A 19,275-nucleotide genomic window follows, 5' to 3' on the forward strand; every position below is an offset into this window, starting at 1 on the left:
ACAACATAAAATAAATATAGTGAGTGAAACTATGTAACAATATGGTTAAATATAAAACTGAAGTTGTTTCTCGTAATAATCGCTTCTGCTGTGGTTAAGAGGGAGGTAGAAGGGAACATTGAAATAAAATGACCAGCAACTTCTTCAGTCATGAGGAAATTTCCATTGTGAAAAGATATATGTTGAAGTTGTTTCATTTTCCCCTGCTAAAGGAAACATAAAAATTTCATTGTACAAACATTCTCAGATGATAGATTCACCCCATTTCAGATAAGACTAGTTTTTCAGTATATTTTATGAACAAAGAATCTACACAAAGAATTACTTGAGTTAACACTATATCTGAATTTGAATAATACTGCAGCTTAAGATTCTCACATATGTGTTGTACTGGATCCCATGCAAATTAATATTTATACCAAATGCTAGGCATTTGGCAAGATCATCTCTCAAACATCATTGTTTTTGTACAAGGATAGCACAGCTTGCTGGCACATGGTTTAATCTTGTAGTAAGTTTAGTACATTTTTAAATCAAATAATTGTTTCTAAGTGAACTTTTTTTTTAAATAATTTCATATCTAAGTTATTCTACATGACTTATGGACCATGGGAAGAAAAGGATAGAAATATAGCAAGTAATATTCTGGAATTCTTACAGGGTTTAAAAAAAGAATTCCCTTGTCATACATACATACATGTATGTATGTATGTATATATGTGTGTCTGTATGCTTACCTATGTATATATACATATAGTTACATAATTTAAGGGTTGTTTAAAATATTTTCCAATGCTTTAATACCATGATATGCTAAAATGCTGTTCTGATATTTACACATTTATGAAATCAAGGAATGATATTATTGTTTGTTCCCTGTGATAACTAATTAAAAGTTCTCTTAACTTGTAGGACCTTCCGCCTGAGGAGCATCAGATGAAATCTTTACTTCTGTAGTATGAGCATCTGTGGTTTCCCACTGTGGCCATTTATGTTTTTTTATCATAACAGGTGACTTACCAGCAGTATTTACTGATGTCTTTATGTCATCTGACCTCTTTTGGTTATGGTCACAACGATATTGTTATTCTATCCAAATATATCTACACAGTTGTCAATCATGATATGTATGATAGATATCTGTAACACCACAAGGCCAAAAAAAGATTGTCTTGTCATTTCACATACTTTAAAAAATTGAAATCAATAAAAAACTGAAATCCAAAATGATAAGGAAAGTAGCAGTAACTACAAGCAGATATGAAACTGTGAAATGAAGTCTATGTCTGAAATGGAGACTCTAAGTTCTTTGCAACTAACTTAACCTAATTAAAATTTCATATATATTGCAAAGAATGGGGAAACTACTAAAGCAATGTAACATTTCAGAACTGATATGCTGCCATAATGACTGGTGAATCACAGCAATGACTTCCAAGGTTTCTTGAATTGGTGATTTTTTGCAGGGGTTTGGGGACAGAGGCAAAGTTTTATTTTGAAGCTTTGAATGGGATGGCCGTGTAACTGCAGGCATCACAATATATGACACCATCTTTGTGACAACTTTTGGGTGGTTGAAGTGGCTTGACTTCCTCATAGGAGGTTTGTCATTGATTAGAATTTAAGGTCACAGAAGGCAGGTGCCATTTGCAGTGTACTCTCTGTGCTTCGTGTTTGCTGCCTAAGATGAGAGCCACCAGCTCTCTGCTTCCTGTTGGTTGTCCTACCTTCCTGCAGCTATGCTCCTCTGTCATGACTTTGAAGGACATTAATCTCTCTGGATATCTAATTCCCAAATAAGTATTTCATTCTATGAGCTGCTTTAATCTCGGTGCTTTATTAAAGCAATAGAAAAATGACTAAGACAAGTTGGTGAGAAGAGGAATTTTAGTTGAGAAACTGCAACACCAGATTGGCCGATTGTCTAGGGAAGTCTATGGGATATTGTCCTGATTAACAATGGAGTTTGTAAGGACAAGATCTGCAGGATGGTGCCACCCTTGAGCTATATTGAGATAAAGAAAGGTATGGGGTGCAGGTCATGAGGCAGCACTCCTACACAGCCTCTGCTTCAGTTCTTTCCTCTAGATTCCTGCATTGCTTCAGTTTGGGCCCTGACATTCCTCAGTAGTTAACTGTAACAAGGAGTATATCGTGAAGTGTTAACCTGTCCTCTGTAAGTTGCTTTTTATCAGTGTTTTATCATAGCAACAGTAATAAATTAAGACACTTTCTAAATTGAGGAACCTATTTCTTGGCCTATCTTACTCTTTTTTTGAGTAATACTAGTATGACTTTCTTCCTGTGGACCTTATTTCTGGAAGCTAGTTGTTAAAGAGAATCCTAGCTTTCTTTTCTTCTTTTGTTATTGTCTTTTTTGGGTTGTCTAACTTTTTTCCTTTTCAAAACATATGGTATTTATTGATGCTCTGTGAATTTCTCATCATGCCACCCAGTAACACTCCTTTTCTAGTCTGACCACATCTACTCTTTCCCCTGGAAACTTCCACCCAAAATTAAAAATTAAATATACATTAAGTAAAGTTTTAAATTAAAATTAAACTGATAGAAGAAGGGGTTTTGAGGATGGGACTTAGAGGAGGGTACTGTAATCAGGATATAAAGTAAATAATGAAAGTAATAAAAATATCAATGCATACAGCTTCATAGTAAAATTAAGAGCTACAGAAAAAAAGACTGAGGTACATTATACTGTACCTGAAATAATTCAAACATACATGATTCTATTTTGCAGAAGTAAGAGCGAGTGCTAAAAGAACGCAAATTATATTATATAACAGACACTCCAACTCCAGAAGAATGCAATCCTAGTTTGTCCTTTAATTCAGTGACCTTTCTGAGACATTCCCAATTCCTGGATCACAATGAAGACTTTGTTCCCAAAGGGAATAATCATATCCCCTTACCTATTTTGGGAGGTCACTCTCAAATCATGAGTTCAGTAAGTTGGATCCCACAGCACATGAGGGGCTACGCAGACAGATAAGGTGTAGGTGTCTAAGTGATTCCTCGTAGAGGTTTTCATTTTAATAGCACAGAGAAGAGCTGTTTTAGCAGGATGTAATTTGTACATGGCATCTTCAGTAGAATACTATACATAAAAAAGGAAAATTTTACTGTTGATTGTCTTACAATTAATGTTGCTTACAAAACTCTGAATACAAAGAAAGATCAGCATAAATGTTTTGTAGACCAGCTCATAATATATTCAGAATTCAAAATAAATAAGAATATACAGCTTAAGAATTGCCCTAAATATTTTCTTCAAATCAATTCTCCTTATAGAATTGTAGGAAACTTTGAAAATCATGTATGAATTTCTCAGTACTACATGTATAACTGCTACCTTCAGAACCCAGAGGAAGGTGTCAGGTTCCCTGGAAATAGAATGAATGAAGATTGTTGTAGGTCATGTGTGTTCTGTGTATGGAAACAGTATTGTTAAAAAGGGAACCATCTTTCCAGCCACCATGGGGACATATTTAATGTCTATTGTAGTATGAATCCATGTAATACTCTTGCAACACTCTGCAACACAAGAAGCAGAAAGCACACTAGTGACCCAACACAATGCAGGTGTAACAGCTCCTGCTATAGGGAAGGCAGAGATGCTGGAGTCCTGGGTAGAAATGGGAGCACAAAGCTCCTGTTACCAAAGAAATCATTGTAGGGAATATTGTACAGGAAAATGATTCACAGAAGTCAAAGCTATGCCTGACCCAGACTTCTCTAGGTAGTTATAGTTGAGAAAGGGGAACTCAGAAATAGCTTCATGTTCTAATCAATGACATATATTTAACATGTGCAATATTCTCAATACCATGGTGATAATACTAGGATGTCAATAACCCACAGGTATTATACATAGACACTTCTTTTAATTTGTCTCACACAGGAATTCAAACCAATACTTTAGTCTGACCTGCACATAACTGTGTAGCATGCTCTGTCTTCCAAACCATGACAGTTATAATGTAGAAGACCCTCAAGTGGTGGGATTACAGACATGGTACAACACTCTTGCTTGAGAAATGCACCGGTTTATAAAGTGAATATACATGTCTGAGCAAAGGATACCTCTTGGCATGGGACATTGGTCCAGTTTATAATCCTGTAAATACAAACCAATGTACCTTGAAAATACATTGATTCTAACTATGTGCAGTTCCCCAAGTGTTTACTGTATCAATGCCTTTGTATAGCAGAAAATTTTCCAAGCAGAGATTGGTCATTAAGGACACTAAGCCAATTTTCATATAAATCAGAAGAATGCAAGCTTCCTTAACTATTTCTAATGAAATCCTTTTTAATGAGGAAAATCACAAGAAAATTAATGATCAATGTACATTTTAGAAAGTATTTGAGAAACATTTCTGTTTAAAAATAGCAGTTTAGTCCAGTGATTCTCAACTTGTGTGCCACAATACATTTGGGGGTCACATATTCTGTATATCGATGTTCCATAGAGTATGCATAATACTCCATAATAGTAGTAAAATTTCAGTTATGAAATGACATCAAAATGATGTCATGGTTATGGATGATCACAGCATGATTTCCGAGGATTAGGAAGGCTAAGAACAACTGGTTGAGACCCTACTTCCTTAAGATATTATCAGCCTATCAGCAACTGGAAACTTGCCTCTAAGGTGGAAACTACAGGCAGAAGCCCATGTGTTCTTACCTAAAACTAGAATCAAAGATGCAGAGTTCTGGCTGCATTATCAGTGAAATAACCCTACTGTCTGTTCTAAGTGCTTTTCCTGGTTTCCAGTCCACACTACTACCTGCAATCAGAGATCTGCACTCCAATTCAGAGCCTGAAGGTCTGTCTGTTTCAAAGGAGGCCAGCTTCTCTGTGGGACATCCTGAAAGGAGCCTTTATAACTGCTCTCTGAGAGACATCACCCAGCAGCTGACTAAAATTGATAAAGAGACCCACAGGCATACATTGAAGAGAGCACTTTGACCATTATGGAACAGTTAGGGAAGGGATTCAGGGCACTGGTGAAGATTGGGAGTCTACAGGAAGACCAACAAAGTCAAATACAGGGGTTATTCCTAAAGCTTTTGGCTGTCTGTGGAAGCCCTTCACCAACTGGCCTCAGTAGGAGCAAATGTGCTAACCCTGGTAAGAGTTGATGTGTCAGGGTGCAAGGATAACACATGGGATCCCTAACCCACTCAGGGGAGAAGGGAAAAGACTCTGTAACAGGTGAGGAGGTAGAGGTCAGCATTCAAGGTGTAAAATAAATAAATACATACATAAATAAATGTGAAATAATACTAATAACAGCTAAATAAAGGAAAAAAGAAACAGTAACTATATAAAACCAACAAAACAAACATACAAAAATTGTAAGTGTTCTTTCTGTAAATAAGCAACAATTAAACAATGGCAGGGACAGAAAATACCTCCTTCCTGTTGTATAATTGGGTCAGTTTGTCTTTCTGATCACAGAGTGTAAAGTTGTAATATATAAGTATACCTCTGTATACAGGCACACTTGGAATGTGGTGAACTTTCTTATTCAACACCCTGCTTTACATGTGAGAAGGTCTTACAATTTCACTTCCATTCCTTAAAATGTGGAATAATCAGCTATTTAATTAATTGTAAGCAGCAGCAAGTTTGAGGACAGAAAAGTGTCTTTGCTCATGAAATAACACAATTAACTTTCATGTTGTACCAAGGATTACAAATCAGACAAATGAAAGGTTCCCAGGTGTTCCTGTACCTTTAAATTGCTGTGAAAACTCATGGCCACCTCCAGTTACTGATCTTCACTTTCCTCCCCATGACATGGTCCCAGGTTTCTGGCAATTAGAGCCAGACACACTTTGAAAGCTCAAGGGCCAAGGATGGATCATTCAGTAACTTTGCCTAATATTATTAACCATGCCTATTCTCAGAGCATTATCTTTTCTTTTGATGTTTGGGGCCATAGCTCTATAACCTACTGAGAGGCAAACTCAGATCATGGCCCAAATAAAAATAAAACAGTGATATTTGCTCCAGAGTTATTGCTGCCCACTGGTAACTTAAGCTTGGTAGACTATTTAGAAGTAGGGAGGCTAATTCTTCATTATTTGACATGGGGTTAAAATGGCAATATCTCACTAATGTAAAAGTGCTGCTTTATTTTTTTGGTAGAGAAGGAAAAGAATTAAGTTTATCTACTGGACAGAGGGCAACACTCAACTCTTTCAAAACTTATTGTAAGTGTGTGATGGACCAGCTATTTTGTACTATGTTTATTTATGAGGAATAGGTTTTTTTTGTTGAGTATGATTTAAGGCATGGATTTTGTAAAACACATTTTTAGCACTATTTTTCTTGTTTTGCTATTAATTGACATGGTACAGTTATAGAGGTCTTTCAGATCACAGAGTGTAAACATTTGAAATGCCAAAACAAGCCCTTCCAATATATAAGGAAGTTAACTTCCAAGAGAAGGTGTCTTGGTGATTAATCTTTGAGCTCCTGAGAATTTTACTTAACATGCCTCTTATTCAGAGGTCATGTGTCCATAGTTCAAGAAAACTATCATCATCAGGCAATCTCAATATTAAAAAGCACATCTCTAGAGTGATGCTGAATGTTGGTGATGCAAAAGTTGTTCTTACCTTTAAAACGGAAGCTACTATGAGCACAGATTCTTCACTACAGTTAATATGTAGTTCAGTGTAAATCTTATCCCTCAGGGACCAGTGTGGTTTTTCTGGTACGAATCTGAATATTTGATATGAACTTTGGCCTCTTCCCGCAATTAGGGATAACATATCCTGTGTGGGATAAGGACAAACCGGTTATTTCAGATCCAAACACCTGAAGTACAAATGTGTCTTTTAAAGTAAACCAGAGCTATGGCAATAATGGACGCATAGCTACAACGGAAAGGAATGAGGAAGACATTTTACTTTTTTTCTATTTTAGCTTCCAAATATATTTTATTCCCCATCGATTTTTCCAACTTTGAAACATCAATGTTTCTTGGAATTAATTAATCTTCAAGACGGAATCACACTTCTGTTCACCAAAGCATTTTGGTGGTCAGTGTTCTCTTACTTTTTCTTTTCTTCTACGAATATCTTTCTCAAGCATGCCATTCCATGTTACTATTGGGATAGTTCTCTTTCACAGAACAAATTTCTCTTTTACTTCCTGTCTGTTATGCCTCTATTATGAATCCTAATATTTGTGATTTTAAGAAAGCTTTCTTTATGCACTATAGTACTGACAGTTTTATTTCCTTCATCTGTGACTTGTTATTTTCCAGTGTCTACAATCTAAAGATGCTGTCGCATTTAAGAACCCAAGCAAATGTCAATCGTTCTCCAGTGGTTTCATTCTGTAGAAGTGATGAGCAAACACAGATTTACTCCACATTTTCTCTCATTATAATTGACTACATGAGTACAGGCATTGATGACAGTAACTTCTACTCTAATAAACCTAGGGAATGGGCAGTAATTCTCATGTGTCTAACATGATAACTTGTTAACATGCACAATAAATTCCTGGCACAGGCATGATGCTAAAATAGATCCTGGACAGTGAAAGAATGTTTCCAATGGAAATATAGTAGCATATTTAAAATAGACTAAGCCTTATTACGTGCCAATTTTATATAGCCCAGTAGCATAAAAAGATCAATATATAGCAAAGAACAATGTGTATATCTAATTAATTGATAATATCAAATAAATGTCTGTAAATGTTTTAAATTATAAGATTTAGTAATCTCAGAGGCAATTATATTAAAGTACAATCTAGAGTATTATGGAGTCAAAACACTGCTGAAGATATTGCCAGTTGGAAAATCAATAGGGCACTTCCAAAGATTTATTTCATTCTAAAAACTGGTGAGTTTGGGTCTTTTCTGAAATCAGTTCAAATCATGGGAATACTGTATCATTTCTCTTTTTTTCCTTTTTCTTTAAATCAGAAGACTCAAACTTCAGTGGGATTTATATCTGTTTTAAAGGATCTTACCCTCATGAATAGGTTATCTGTACATTCATCAGTTTGATAAAATAATTTACTTAGAAGAAAGGTACCCAGAAACTATATGAAAGAGGTCAGTTGTAGAAACCCAAAATGAAACTCATAAGTACAGGAGAAGGCAGCATTCTGTCCAAACAAACAATGGGTGGGAGTTTATAAAATACTTGGTTTTTTATTGGTGCAAGAGTAGTTTGAAAAGGTGCTTGTAGTGTTATATCCATATTGCCTTCTGTTTTCTCTGAATCTAATAAAGGGAAATCATTATTTGCCGTAATTGATCGCACTTAGTTCTTGCATGCCCCTCCCATTTCATAGCTTGCATGCCTTATGCTTCACCACACATACACAGAAAATAAGTGATCAGTATTATAAAATTTCTAATAATGGCATTGCTTGATAAGACATTGGATAATTTGTAGTATATGGCCCATGCTTCTGGTATACAAAGTAATTTCTGGGTTTGCCTTGAAAGCTATGCATATAGGTATTAGAGTCAAACAATGAAATAGTACCAACATGTTAGTTCACCTGTGTTACTTTCTGACTGAACAGCAATGGCCAACTGCAAATTATCAGCAGTATCTGCACTTCAAAACACAACTTGCCTGGCTATATTTCTACTACAGTCCTTGGCTTCCTCGCTACTACCCTCCCCCCCCCAACCAAGAGCTCAAATCTGAGATCATGGTGTCTATGTCTCTCATATGGGTACATTAGGCTATATTTTAAGACTATCATAAGAGAAAAGCATGGTGGAACATGCCTTTATACCCAGATCTCAGAAGCTGAGCCAAGAGGATGGATCTTTGTAAGTTTAAGGTCAGCCTGGTCTACACAGGAAATTTCAGAACAGCCAGATCTTTTACATAGGGAAAACCTAATTTGGTGTTGAGTGGTTGTTCTTTGTATTATACACATCTATATCAATACTCTACATATCAAAGCAAGTGACACATCCTTAAGTAATTACAGAATCTCATTTCTGGGATTTACCTCTTATATAAATTCATGATCATTGGAAAGAGGTACCAAAATTTGGAGGCTATTTCTTACAATAGGAGTTTATAACCCACAGGTGAATTTCCCTTTACATGGTCTATTAAATTCTTCATTGCTGCTTGTTATAATTCATAGTTTAAGTGCTAAATGAATCTAAGTTTTACGTTATGGCAGTAGAATATCTACACACACCTATAATACTCTCCTAGAGAAGAGGAGCCACTGGACTTTCCACCAGTGCACAATGGCCAGGGGTCCATGTCCTCCTACTGTGGCAGCTGCTGAGTCCATGTTCTAGTTCCTTTATGTTACTGATATTAGATGGAGTATTCTGGGAACATGAAGTATTTGCTCCATGTGGATGAAAAAATGATGTTTCTTACCACACCGCAACCATGTCTAATCTGAAAATTTTTGGAGAGTTTTCGATTATAAATGTTACCAGGAAATCTGATAAAACAGGGCAAATACAGAGGGTCTCTGTCATTTTGCATGGTTACAAATCACATTTTATTTAAAACTCTTGGAGGTTAAAAGTATGTAGTTCAAAATTGTGAGAAAATATTAGCTTTAATAAACCATAGGGGTGGGCTTCTTGTAAGAAATTTAAACATTGTAAGATCAGATATTCAAGTGAGATCATCATAGTCCAATTTGATATAAGAGGATGTTTTCCAGTTTTCACTTTGTGATGACCAGTATGTTATACACATTGGTCATTTAATTAACTTTGGATGTCTTTGACACATTCATGGCTGTGCATATTTGTTAGGGTCCTTATAGGAACAGGAGGGAAGATGACCTTTGAATTTGGTCATTTAAGTGGGATTCCATCCTACTCACAGCTCCCAAGGGCTAACTAAAAAGCTAGAGACAGGCAAACCCATCTGAGCAGAAACATTCCCATGTCTCTGATGGCTCAATGCAGAAGCTATGGGAACAGCATAATCTCAGGTTTATTATGTGGGGAGGTATTTGAAATAATGCCTATGTGGAGGAAACTGGAGACTTATGGATCTCCCATGCCAGGGTCTTTTGAATCCTATTTTTTCCTTCTCATATTTGACCCTATATAATATGAGGAATATTTATTCTCAGTTATGCTGTCCTAAAATATATTCCTTTCAGGTCAAAGGGCAGTTGGCCAATTAATAATGATTCAGAAATTCAAATACTGAGAGTCAAAATAAACATTTAATACTAATACTGTAGAAGTTTTGATATTTTAGTATAGTTTTTGAAAGGCAAATAGAAAATTGTACTCTATAATTTCTCTAAACCAATCATAACCAGCATCAAGAGGCCAGCAGTATATTTAACCACACTAATTTTATATTGCCTTTCTTTGGTTGAAGAAACCACATTGAAAATGAGTAGAATTTCACACATTCTACACTAATTATATCAGAATTCAGTCTTGATTACTGAACCCAGTACCCAGGATTTTTGATCATTTCACAGCATTTTTATCATTGGTTTAATCTAAGCATGTTCTAAATCAGAACTGACAAAACACTGAGTCATTGAGCTCAAATACTCATTTATATTTTTCTTACTTAAAATCCACCAATGATTTTTCCTCTCCAGATGAACACCATTTACAGTTTTACTTATTTTACAAAATGAAACAAAAGCAAAATCAAAATCACCATCAACAAAATAGCCTAGACTCTCAGAATAATCTCTCATTCCTATCTCATTGTAAAGGCTTCTCAAAGCCAGGTTTAAATTTTATGCCTCATTACCTTTTAGGCAATAAAAATTTCCAGGACTTTATTGTGATAGCTAGGAAGCCATAAGATATATGGTGCTATATCAGCAGATAGATGGTAAGGTGGCATTAGCTTAATAGAAGAATTTCATGCAATTTTATATAAAATCCTAAAATGTTGTCCCAGAAGAGCAGCATTTGGTTCTTGGAGTTTATCTAAAAGCCTGAACAAAGAGGCAGCTATTTTAAAACAAGCTTACTAGATTTGTAAATATGAAGAAAGCAAACAGAGTAATTGTATCTTATGTATGGACCTCCATGAATAAAATCAAAGTAAGAATAAACACTCGAAATATTGCTTGAAATGTTTCCCTAGATTCAGGGGGAAATGAAAAATGTACATGGAATAAAAAGATGATAGTCATAAGGATGATCCACTGTGACTCACCAAGTCATACTTCTGTTTCAGAATGTCTTCCATGTTTGTGAACAATGGAAACTTTTGTTGTCAGTCACTATTTTTAGTGAATATTTCTGGGATACATAATCTCTAATGTGTGCAAGCAAATATAACTTCTATTTTGTTGATAATGTTCACATATTTGACCACACATTACCTCTGCACTGCTGCTAATTTCTCTTTTTCATTGATCTTTTGGGTTATAGCAAGTCACTGGTTATATAATTTAGAAGTCAGCAGACTTCCTTTAATAGTTCAAACAATGCAATACCCATCAAAATCCCAACTCAATTCTTCATAGAGTTGGAAGAAGCAATTCTCAAATTCATCTGGAATAACAAAAAACCCAGCATAGCTACAACTATTCTCAATAACAAAAGAAATTCTGGGGGAATAGGTATCCCTGACCTCAAGCAATACTACAGAGCAATAGTGTTAAAAACTGCATGGTATTGGTACAGTGACAGGCAGGTGGATCAATGGAACAGGATTGAAGATCCAGAAATGAACCCATACACCTATGGCCGCTTGATCCTCGACAAAGGGGCGGAAAACATCTAATGGAAAAAAGATAGCCTTTTCAACAAATGCTGCTGGTTCAACTGGAGGTCAGCATGCAGAAGAATGCGAATTGATCCATCCTTGTCTCCTTGTACTAAGCTCAACTCCAAATGGATCAAGGACCTACACATAAAGCCAGACAGTCTGAAGCTAATAGAAAAGAAACTGGGGAAGACCCTTGAGGACATCAGTACAGGGGGAAAGTTTCTGAACAGAACACCAATAGCTTATGCTCTAAGATCAAGAATTGACAAATGGGACCTCGTAAAATTACAAAGTTTCTGTAAGGCAAAGAACACCATCAAAGGACAAATCGGCAACCAACAAATTGGGAAAAGATCTTCACCAACCCTACATCAGATAGAGGGCTAATATCCAATATATACAAAGAACTCAATAAGTTAGACCCCAGAGAACCAAATAACCCTATTAAAATGGGGTACAGAGTTAAACAAAGAATTTTCACCTGAAGAACTTCGGATAGTGGAGCAGCATCTTAAAAGATGCTCAACTTCATTAGTCATTAGGGAAATGCAAATCAAAACAACCCTGAGATTTCATCTTACACCAGTCAGAATGACTAAGATTAAAATCTCAGGAGACATCAGGTGTTGGCGAGGAGTTGGAGAAAGAGGAACACTCTTTCACTGCTGGTTGGGTTGCAAATTGCTAAAACCACTCTGGAAATCAGTCTGTGGGTTCCTCAGAAAACTGGGCATATCACTTCTGGAAGATCCTGCTATACCACTCCTGGGGCATATACCCAGAGGATTCTCTAGCATGTAATAAGGATACATGTTCCACTATCTTCATAGCAGCCCTATTTATAATAGCCAGAAGCTTGAAAGAACCCAGGTATCCCTCAACAGAAGAATGGATGCAAAAGATGTGGTATATCTACACAATGGAGTACTATTCAGCCATTAGAAACAATGAATTCATGAAATTCTTAGGCAAATGGATGGAGAACTTTATACTAAGTGAGGTAACCCAGTCTCAAAAGATCAATCATAGTATGCACCCACTAATAAGTGGATATTAACCTAGAAAACTGGAATACCCAAAACCTAATCCACACATCAAATGAGGTACAAGAACAGAGGAGTGGCCCCTTGTTCTGGAAAGTCTCAGTGTAGCAGTATAGGGTAAAACCAGACCAGGGAAGTGAGAAGGGGTGGGTGGGAGAACAGGGGGAGGGAAGAGGGCTTATGGGAGTCATGGGTTAAAATCAGTAAAAATGTTTACTGCAAAGGAATTGGATCTAAGTCACAAAGGTGTTGAAAGACATCAGGCAGACTGCTCTTCTATAATACTGAGCATTTGCCATAGCTGAAATCAAACAGCAGAGGCAACAGTGCATTTCCCGGCAGGACTATCTGCTCTTCTGGTCTTCTCTGTCTTGAGGACACATCTGGTTTAGCTAAGTTACTGAGTATTCTATTTAATGTCACTGGTTAGAAATTACTTTTATACTACACTTTCTCTTTAATCACCATTTTGTATAACCTACAAAGTATTAAAATCAAATTGCATGGTGATCATTATATACACCTTGGTTTTTTTAAGTGCAATTTAAACAGTGACATATTAGAATATCGACTCTAGATACATTTTGTACCCATTAGCATTTTAAAAAGTCAGAGAGAAGGTGAATCCCTGAGCTACATTCTATTCTGTTTTACAGGAGCAATGGTCTTCAATGCTCTGCATGCTACATAAGAGTTAAATTTATGATCTACACTAAATCCAATAGTGAAAATGGAACAATTATATAAGTATTAGAACAATAGACAGTTTTTAAAAAACTCATTCATGATGAAGTGCAAGAGGCCTGGTGTGCACCCGGAGGCAGACTGGGAGCGCACAGATTGCTCCAGCAGCACAGAGATTAGGTTCCAGTCCTGAGGTCTCTGGCAGGAGCCTTCAGATCTCCGCTTCGGGATCCAGAACAGCCTGGGCTGCAACACCACATCTCCAGGTCCTGCAAGAGGCCAGAGGGGCACCCAGAAGGCTGGCTGGGAGGAGTCAGTGTGCTCTGGTGAGTCCAGCAGGCCCCAGTGGGAGCCTTCAGGTGTCTGCTTCAGGATCTGAACAGCCTGGGCCACAGCACCCTGTCTCCAGGCAGTGCAGGAGGTCAACTGTGCACCAGAGGCCACCTGGGAAGAGGCAGCTTGCACTGGTGAGACCAGTATTGACAAGACCAGCTAACACCAGTGAAAACTAGATGGCAAAAGGCAAAGGCAGGAATGTCACTAACAAAAATCAAGGCAATATGGCAGCATCTGAACCCAATTCTCCTTTAACAGCATGTCCTGGATACCCTATAACACCAGAAAAACAAGATTGGGATTTAAAATCACTGGTCATGATGCTGGTAGAGGAATGCATGAAGGACATACTTAAAGAAATTCAGGAGAAAATGGATCAAAAGTTAGAAGCCCTTACAAGGGAAACACAAAAATCATTGAAAGAAATTCAGGAGAACACAAAAGCCAATAAGGAGGAAACGCAAAAATCACTTAAAGAAATACAGGAGAACTTTGGTCAACAGGCTGAGGTCATGAAAGAGGAAACACAAAAATCTCTTAAAGAATTAAAGGAAAGCACAAACAAGCAAGTGAAGGAGCTAAGCAAAATCATCCAGGATCTAAAATCAGAAGTAGAAACAACTAAGAAAACTCAAAGGGAGACAACTTTGGAGATAGAAAGCCTTGGGAAGAAATCAGGGGACATAGATGCAAACAAATATCAACAACAGAATATAAGAGATAGAAGAAAGAATCTCAGATGCTGAAGATACCATAGAAACCATGGACTCAACAGTTAAAGAAAATGCAAAATGCAAAAAGCTTGTAACCCAAAACATCCAGGAAATCCAGGACACAATGAGAAGACCAAACCTAAGGATTATAGGCATAGATGAGAATGAAGATTTACAACTTAAAGGGCCAGCAAATATCTTCAATAAAATTATGGAAGAAAACTTCCCTAACCTAAAGAGAGAGATGCCCATGAATATACAAGAAGCCTACAGAACTCCAAACAGACTGGACCAGAACAGAAATATCTCCGTCACAATAATAATGTACTAAACAAAGAAAGAATATTAAAGGCAGTAAGAGAAAAAGGCCAAGTAACATATAAAGGAAGACCTATCAGAATCACAGCAGACTTCTCACCTGAGACTATGAAAGCTAGAAAATCCTGGGAAGATCTCATGCAGACTCTAAGAGAACACAAATGCCAGCCAAAACTACTATACCTAGCAAAACTCTCAATCACCATAGATGGAGAAACTAAGAAATTCCATGACAAAACCAAGTTTACCCAATATCTATCCACAACCCCAGCCCTACAAAGGATAATAGGAGGAAAACAGCAATACAAGGAGGGAATCTTCACCTTGGAAAAAGGAAGATAGCAACCTTCTTTCATCAAACCAAAAAGAAGTTAACCAATCAAATTTAAAAAATAACATCAAAAATAACAGGAAGTAATAATCACTATTCCTTAATATCTCTTAACATCAATGGACTCAATGCCCCAATAAAAAGACATAGACTAACCGACTGGATACGTAAACAGGACCCTACATTTTGCTGCATACAGGAAACACACCTCAGGGTCAGAGACAAACACTACCTTAGGGTAAAAGGCTGGAAGACAATTTTACAAGGAAATGGTCTCAGGAAACAAGCTGGAGTAGCCATTCTAATATCAGATAAAATTGACTTTCAACCCAAAGTCATCAAAAGAGACTCTGAGGGACACTTCTTGCTGGTCAAAGGAAAAATACAACAAGAAGAACTCTCAATCCTGAACATCTATGCTCCAAATGCAAGGGCACCCTCATTCATAAAAGAAACTTTATTAAAGCTCAAAGCACACGTTGCACCTAACACAATAATTGTGGGTGACTTCAACACTGCACTTTCTTCAATTGACCGATCAGGAAAACAGAAACTGAACAGGGACATAATGAAACTAATTGAAGCTTTGGACCAATTAGATTTAACATATATATATATATATATATATATATATATATATATATATATATATATATATATATATATAAAACATTCTATCTTAAAGCAAAAGAATACGCCTCTTTGTCAGCACCTCATGGTACCTTCTCCAAAATCGACCATATAATTGGTCACAAGACAGACCTCAACAAATATAAGAAGATCGAACTAATCCCATGCCTCCTATCAGATCACTATGGAGTAAAAGTGGTCTTCAATAGCAACAAAAACAACAGAAAACCCACATACATGTGGAAACTGAACAATATTCTACTCAATGATACCTTGGTCAAAAAAGAAATAAAGAAAGAAATTAAAGACTTTTTAGAACATAATGAAAATGAAGACACAACATACCCAAATCTATGGGACACAATGAAAGCAGTGCTAAGAGAAAACTCATAGCCCTGAGTGCCTCCAAAAAGAAAATGGAGAGAGCATACATTACCAGCTTAATGACACACCTGAAAGCCCTGGAACAAAAAGAAGCTATTTCAACCAGGAGGAGTAGAAGGCAGGAAATCATCAAACTTGGGTCCGAAATCGATCAAGTAGAAACAAAGAGAACCATACAAAGAATCAACAAAACCAGGAGCTGGTTCTTTGAGAAAATCAACAAGATAGATAAACCCTTAGCCAGACTAACCAAGGGACACAGAGATAGTATCCAGATTAACAAACTTAGAAATGAAAAGGGAGATATAACAACAGAAACTGAGGAAATTCAAAAAATCATTAGATCCTACTACAAAAGCCTATACTCAACACAACTGGAGAATCTGGAGGAAATGGACAGTTTCCTAGACAGATATCCGACACCAAAACTAAATCAGGATCAAATAGAACATTAAACAGTCCCATAACACCGAAAGAAATAAAAAGGGTCATAGAAAGTCTCCCAACCAAAAAAAGTACGGGACCAGATGGCTTCAGTGCAGAGTTCTATCAGACCTTCATAGAAGACCTAACACCAATGATCTTCAAACTATTCCACAAAATAGAAACAGAAGGAACTCTACCCAACTCGTTCTATGAAGCCACAATTACGCTGATACCAAAACTACACAAAGATCCAACAAAGAAAGAGAACTTCAGGCCAATTTCTCTTATGAGTATTGATGCAAAAATACTTAATAAAATTCTTGCCAACCGAATCCAAGAACACATCAAAACGATCATCCACCATGATCAAGCAGGCTTCATCCCAGGAATGCAGGGATGGTTCAATATAAGGAAATCCATCAATGCTATCCACTACATAAACAAACTCAAAGAAAAAAACCATATGATCATCTCATTAGATGCAGAAAAAGCATTTGACAAAATCCAGCATCTTTTCATGCTAAAAATATTGGAAAGAACAGGAATTCAAGGCCCATACCTAAACATCGTTAAAGCAATATACAGCAAACCGGTAGCCAACATCAAACTAAATTGAGAGAAACTTGAAGCAATCCCACTAAAATCAGGGACTAGACAAGGCTGTCCTCTCTCTCCATATCTTTTCAATATAGTACTTGAAATTCTAGTTAGAGCAATTAGACAACATAAGGATGTCAAGGGGATACAAATTGGAAAGGAAGAAGTCAAATTATCACTATTTGCAGATGACATGATAGTCTACTTAAGTGACCAGAAAACCTCCACCAGAGAACTCCTACAGCTGATAAACAACTTCAGCAAAGTGGCTGGTTATAAAATCAACTCAAGCAAATCAGTTGCCTTCCTATACTCAAAGGATAAGCAGGCTGAGAAAGAAGTTAGGGAAATGAAACCCTTCAAAATAGCCACAAACAATATAAAGTATCTTGGTGTGACTCTAACGAAACAAGTGGAAGATCTATATGACAAGAACTTCAGGTCTCTGAAGAAGGAAATCGAAGAAGACCTCAGAAAATGGAAAAATCTGCCATGCTCGTGGATTGACAGGATTAATATAGTTAAAATGGCCATCTTGCCAAAAGCGATCTACAGATTCAATGCAATCCCCATCAAAATCCCAACTCAGTTCTTCACAGAGTTAGAAAAAGCAATTCTCAAATTCATCTGGAATAACAAGAAACCCAGGATAGCTAAAACTATTCTCAACAACAAAAGAAATTCTGGGGGAATCAGTATCCCTGACTTCAAGCAATACTACAGAGCAATAGTGTTAAAAACTGCATGGTATTGGCACAGTGACAGACAAGTGAACCAATGGAATAGAATTGAAGATCCAGAAATGAATCCACACACCTATGGTCACTTGATCTTCGACAAAGGAGCCAAAAACATCCAGTGGAAAAAAGATAGCCTTTTCAACAAATGGTGCTGGATCAATTGGAGGCCAGCATGCAGATGAATGTGAATTGATCCATTCTTATCTTTATGTACTAAACTTCACTCCAAGTGGATCAAGGACCTCCATGTAAAAAACTGAAACTAATAGAAAGGAAACTGGGGAAGACCCTTAAGGACATGGGAACAGGGGAAAAGTTCCTGAACAGATCACCAATAGCTTATGCTTTAAGATCAAGAATTGACAAATGGGACCTCATAAAATTACAAACTTTCTGTAAGGCAAAGGACACTGTTAAAAGGACAAAACGGCAACCATCAAATTGGGAAAGGATATTCACCAACCCCACATCTGATAGAGGGCTAATATCCAATATATACAAAGAACTCAAGAAGTTAGACCCCAGGGAACCAAATAACCCTATTAAAAATGGGGTACAGATCTAAACAAAGAATTTTCACCTGAAGAAATTCGGATGGCCAAGAGACACCTTAAGAAGTGCTCAACATCAATGGTCATTAGGGAAATGCAGATCAAAACAACCCTGAGATTTCACCTCACACCAGTCAGAATGGCTAAGGTCAAAAACTCAGGAGACAGCAGGTGTTGGCGAGGATGTGGAGAAAGAGGAACACTCCTCTACTGCTGGTGAGGCTGTAAGATGGTACAACCACTGTGGAAATCAGTCTGGAGGTTCCTCAGAAAACTGGACATGAGACTTCCAGAGGACCCTGCTATACCTCTCCTGGGCATATACCCAAAGGATTCCCCGGCATGCAATAAAGACACATGCTCCATTATGTTCATAGCAGCCTTATTTATAATACCCAGAAGCTGGAAAGAACCCAGATGCCCCTCAAAGGAGGAATAGATTCAGAAAATGTGGTATATTTACACAATGGAATACTACTCAGCAATTAGAAACAATGAATTCACAAAATTTTTAGGCAAATGGTTTGATCTGGAAAATATCATCCTAAGTGAGGTAACCCAATCACAAAAGAATACACATGGAATGCAATCTCTGATAAGTGGATATTGATTAGCCCAGAAGCCCTGAATACCCAAGGCACAAATCGCATAACAAATGACTCCCATGAAAAAGTATGGAGAGGGTCCTGATCCTGGAAAGGATTGATCTAGCATTGGAGGGGAGTATCAGGACAGAGAAAAAGGAGGGAGGTGATTGGAGAAGGGATGGAGAGAAGA

At 37.0% G+C, this 19,275-nt stretch overlaps 1 protein-coding gene across 4 annotated transcripts in view; it reads right to left on the reverse strand.

The window, feature by feature from the left end:
- LOC127668802 (eukaryotic translation initiation factor 5A-1-like) overlaps nucleotides 1–19,275 on the reverse strand; it is a 28,664-nt gene continuing 9,389 nt past the window's right edge. For 2 of the 4 annotated variants that reach the window (XR_007974200.1, XM_052162597.1), the window contains 4 exons: nucleotides 6,649–6,807; nucleotides 2,928–3,112; nucleotides 1,021–1,140; nucleotides 1–206 (listed from right to left, as the gene is read on the reverse strand). Coding sequence is in view for 3 of the 4 variants with exons in the window: in XM_052162597.1 (XP_052018557.1) it covers nucleotides 2,960–3,112; nucleotides 6,649–6,807 (312 nt within the window). In the remaining variant the exon portion in view is untranslated. The remainder of the gene's footprint in view (nucleotides 207–1,020; nucleotides 1,141–2,927; nucleotides 3,113–6,648; nucleotides 6,808–19,275) is intronic. The other 2 variants (XM_052162595.1, XM_052162596.1) reach the window with 1 other exon arrangement.

Source organism: Apodemus sylvaticus, chromosome 18 (assembly GCF_947179515.1).
Source record: "Apodemus sylvaticus chromosome 18, mApoSyl1.1, whole genome shotgun sequence".
Classification (NCBI taxonomy): domain Eukaryota; kingdom Metazoa; phylum Chordata; class Mammalia; order Rodentia; family Muridae; genus Apodemus; species Apodemus sylvaticus.